A 4592-nucleotide genomic window follows, 5' to 3' on the forward strand; every position below is an offset into this window, starting at 1 on the left:
ATTGATCCGTTTCAAACCTTGACAAAGTAATGAAGTAATGATCTTGCTTATGTGGTCTTGCAGAGAATCATTTGGCATCACGATTAGCCATATACTGTGAAGTAGCTGACAAATTGTGTATGGGTGGATTCACAATGTTGAGACAGAGCTATAGATGGATAATATAATTTTTTATTTTTTGTCCTGCTCTAGCATAGAGTAATTTTAGTTTTTCTTTGTAGCTTTCTCCATCCTTTACACCTACCTCAGTGATCCGCAAAATGTATGAAAGCAAAGAGAAGTGCAAAGATGACCCTGTGGGAAAACAGAATGCTCATGGGAAAGAGGAGGGACGAAGAGGACAAGAAGGTAATGCATTTAACGCTGAATTTCGGGCGCAAAAATATTTCTCTAGACATCTTGGTAGCCAAAAATATAAATCTTTGTGTGCACCAAAACCCTTTTTATAGTCCGACATTGCTTTGTAATATTACAAGTGACATTATCGCTATAACCTGTGCAGAAAGGATTTGCCTTTAATGTCACTTTGAGAAATTTCCATGCCGGTTAGCTTTTAAGACTCAGGTCTGTGGGGTATTTTTTTTTCTTTTACAGATGGAGCATTAACTAGTCCAGTATCTGACCATGTCCAAGGCACTTCTCCTCCACTGCTGGGACAAAGATTTCCAGCATCTCAACGTTCTGGCTGCACCCCACCATTACCCCACCAGAATCGCTACACCAAAGACCAGGACTATCGTCCCAAATCTACTGGGAGGCAAACTCCTACTATGACATCACAGGTGCCTGGAGCTTCCTTCCTACGCCCTCTCCACCAGGTACCTGTTGCGCCAGTTGTTCGACCATCCCATCAGTTGCATCCAGGGTTGGTGCAAAAGATGCTGGCACAGGGAGTTCCTCCACAACATCTGTCGCTCTTACAGGCAGGTCAGTAGGTGTGTGTGGGGGTTTTGTTTTTTGTGTTTAACCATGCTAGCCACCTCCAAAAACCCAAAGCCCCCCCCCCCCCTCATCGTGGGGTACCATGTGTTGCCTTGTGGGAGAAAGGGGGAGAGATGAATGTTTCCACATACCAAAAAGTACAGGGGTGTTTCACAGGATTCCAGTTGGGGAGCACAAGGAAAGTAAATATCTGTGAAAGGGGTAGTTATCCTGTGTAGGTCCAATTAATGAGTTCCCTAAAATCTGATATCCTTTATATTATTTTTGTTTTATGTTGTGTAAGCAATGCACAGAGAAGCATACCCAGAGCAGAAAGGTTAGAATGAACGAGTGGGGCCTTAAACTGGTGCAGTAATGGTGAGGAAAGAGCATGTAGTTATTGCTCCTATAGCTAATTATTTTCTACATAGAAAAGTGTCTGACTTCCTGTCACAGGAACACAGCATGCAGACAGGTTAGTTCTTCCGTTCCCTGTTCAAGCTGCATTGCTCTAGGTGTCCTATATTACCTAGGCAAATCTACTTCAGTCAGTGCTTGTATCCTTTGTTCATGATTTGTACATTTGCTCAGGATCTCAGGAAGACGACACTGATGCATACAAAGGATATATGGTTTATCACAAGGGTATCTATTGATTTTAGATGGAAATTAAAATTACTCTGAGTTTTAGCTGTATGTTGCGTTAACAATCTTATTGGGAATCTGTTTAGTGAATTGGTTCCCCTTTGCTAGATTATATTTACTGTATTTTTAAACATTTAGCTGAAGAGGTTTTTACAAAGTTGGCTACTCTGAAACCTGGGGTGTAATGTAATATACTGTGTGCTAAATAGTGTTCGATTTATTGCCTGTGTCTTATAATACACTAGTGAATGCATGACGGCACTACAGGTTCGATGACATTGCTTAAAGTGACATTAAACCCTCAGATTTTTTTAACATAAACCAATACTGTAATGTGTGCCTTACTGTAATCCATGGTGGTTTCCCTTCTCTTTGCTGCTCTTCCTTTTTTAAATCCTCATGTCTTCTCATGCTTGAGGAGAACTTCCCTTTTCAGCTCAGGGCCTCTTCCTGTAGTGCTGGCTCAGGTTACAAGCCTATACAAACCTATACAGACACCGCGTATCCATTCCTGAGACAAGGCAGCCTGCTGCAAAACAGAAGTTCTCCCCAAGCATGAGAAGAGATACGGATTTAAAAGGAAGAGCAGCAAAGAGAAGGGAAACTACCATTGATTACAGTAAGGCACACATTACAGTATTTTATGTTAAAAAAATCTGAGGGTTTAAGCTTTCCTCTAGAAAATGCTGTATGCCTGTTGGGTTTTTTTTATAGATCCCATTCTGGTTTTTTTTTGTTTTTTTTTGTTTCTATTAACTTTTTGTTTTCCAAATTTCCTAAGGACTGCTGCCTCCTGGTATTGACTTGTCTGCTCTTCATGCTCTTTCACCATCTGTCCTTGGTCAACCCTTTTACCCACTGGCACCTACAGGGCACCCACTTCTCAATCAGCGCCCTACAAACCCTCTACAACTTGCAATGATGCAGCAGTCCGTGCATCGGTCAGGTACTAAGATTTATTCATGTTTGATGAAAAATGGTGGATATTTTAATGTACAGAAACCTTTTATGTGTATTATACAAAATGAATTACAGTGCAGCTACATTTGATAATGGGACAGCCACCTCTTGAGGGCTGTTGAAGGGTTGTGTGGTTTGGTTTTTTGTTTTTCTCATTATCCCGTGTGGCTAGCAGTTGTGTGAACTGCAGGTTCTCACTTTGTGTCCTTGCCCTATTCACTATTGGTTTGTAATTCAGAACTATATTCCAGGCTAACCGCTTAATATGCTGACAGCCTTTTTCATGTAGTACAAGCTAGTAATTCATATTGCAATGTATTTACACTACTATAGGATGTGTAAGGAATATTCTTTATTTTTGACTCTAAAATAATATTTAAAACATAGTTTTATTTTTCCCCCCCCAGCATCTGGCACACACAACTTCTCTGGCATGCACGCGTCGTCACAAGGTTTGTCAAACCGGCCCAATGTGCATATAATGGATCAGCGTCCTCAGAGGAGTTCTTCTCCTGTTGGATTGGCTAAATGGTTCGGATCTGATGTTCTCCAGCAACCCTTGCCCTCTATGCCCGCTAAAGTGATCAGTGTGGATGAGCTTGAATACAGACAGTGAAGTGGAGCCGGACGATCTGGTGATGAACAGTCTGATCCCTTCCAGGCAGAGAATGGCTGGTGTCTTGTACCCGGAGACGCATCTACTCAACTCTGTTTTTGTTTAGATATGGGCCGTGAAGTAGAGAGTATGCTTCCCCTTTATATCTGCTTAATACCGGTGCAGAGTCTGGTGAAGGAGGAATCCTCTCACTTGCCCAGGAAGCTTTTTGGGAAGGGGCACTTTATTTTTATTTTATTTTTTGACATAGCAGTGTGCTGAGGGGTAACGGAGAATGGCCTTCATGCAATGAACTATTGTGTACAGACTTGTATAAAGATATTTTTTTTTTTCTTGTGTATATACTCACATTTAGAATAGATTTTGGTTTAGCTAGCTGTACAGATGCAAAAAAACTGAATCTGTTTTGCCACTTACAGTCTGGGCTCTCCCTTTAATTTGTACATTTTGCTTTTCTTTCAATTAAATCTGCATATGCCAATGGAACAAGTTCTGATGGTTATTATATGGTGGCCAATTAGATGGGGGAGAAAATGCTGCTCATTTTGCTCCCTTGGGCCTGCTTAATGGGTGTACCCTCTACAGTAACGGTAACAATCAAGGTCAACGTGTGCTAATGTGTTATTGGACACATGGTCATAGCTGCCCAGATGGCAGCCTCTATAGCCAATCAAGCTGGGATTATTAGATGTGATTGCGGGACTTAAGGAGCCCATACACTGTACGATTCTTGTATGAGAATAGTGAGAAATCCCACAGTGCATGGGAAGGCGTGCGACCGTTTCTACTGTACGGTCGCACGTCTTCCGTCGAACAAGCAGGCTTGAAAACCCGCCGAGAATTGTACGATTCTCGGCGGGGTAGTGGACTACTTTTTCGTACCGTCGAACAGGCAGGCTTGAAACCCCGCCGAGAATTGTACGATTCTCGGCGGGTTAGTGGCCTGCTTGTTCGACAACAGCCGCGCACACTGCCCGTTTGCAGTGATCGGAAGCCCGCCCCTAAGCAGGGCAGGCTTTCGATGATCGCAAGTACGATCTGCCTGTCCAAGATGGGCAGATTGTACAAGATTTTAATAAGCTTACGACCGTCGCAAGGTGTATATGCACCTTTAGACTACTGAACTGGTCTAGCATCCAGTTGAGACCAAGGATCATCCTATTGCTGCTCTGGCTTTGCCAAGAGACATGTGGAGCTCGGGCCTTTTGGTCTGTTCCTGCTGCGTGCCTACAGTGACTTTGTCAACTCTTCAGCTGCTACCAGCAATTTGGTTTTTGGAGCTCCTGGGGCCTTGCCTCATACCCTGAGCTACATTGCTTCATCATTATTAAGCAGGTGTGACAAGTCATTCTAGACATGGGGGACAGTCTTACTGTTTGGGTGTTCTAGCACACACTGCCTGCTGATGCAACATACGTCTGCTGCCTGGAATTATTTTGTCTACTGCTCC

The 4592-nt window shown here is 42.9% G+C and overlaps 1 protein-coding gene across 2 annotated transcripts in view; it reads left to right on the forward strand.

Annotated features, from left to right (window-relative positions):
- The window catches only part of EIF4ENIF1 (eukaryotic translation initiation factor 4E nuclear import factor 1), a 25526-nt gene extending 22264 nt beyond the window's left edge, over positions 1 to 3262 (forward strand). The window contains exons 16-19 of one of the 2 annotated variants that reach the window (XM_018557403.1): positions 222 to 348; positions 595 to 927; positions 2348 to 2507; positions 2914 to 3262. In XM_018557403.1, the coding sequence (XP_018412905.1) occupies positions 222 to 348; positions 595 to 927; positions 2348 to 2507; positions 2914 to 3142 (849 nt within the window). In that variant the 3' untranslated portion in view covers positions 3143 to 3262. The remainder of the gene's footprint in view (positions 1 to 221; positions 349 to 594; positions 928 to 2347; positions 2508 to 2913) is intronic. The other variant, XM_018557402.1, reaches the window with a different exon arrangement.
- The last annotated feature ends 1330 nt before the right edge of the window (positions 3263 to 4592 follow it).

Source organism: Nanorana parkeri, unplaced genomic scaffold, assembly GCF_000935625.1.
Source record: "Nanorana parkeri isolate BGI_ZX_2015 unplaced genomic scaffold, ASM93562v1 scaffold282, whole genome shotgun sequence".
NCBI classification, from domain to species: Eukaryota; Metazoa; Chordata; class Amphibia; order Anura; family Dicroglossidae; genus Nanorana; species Nanorana parkeri.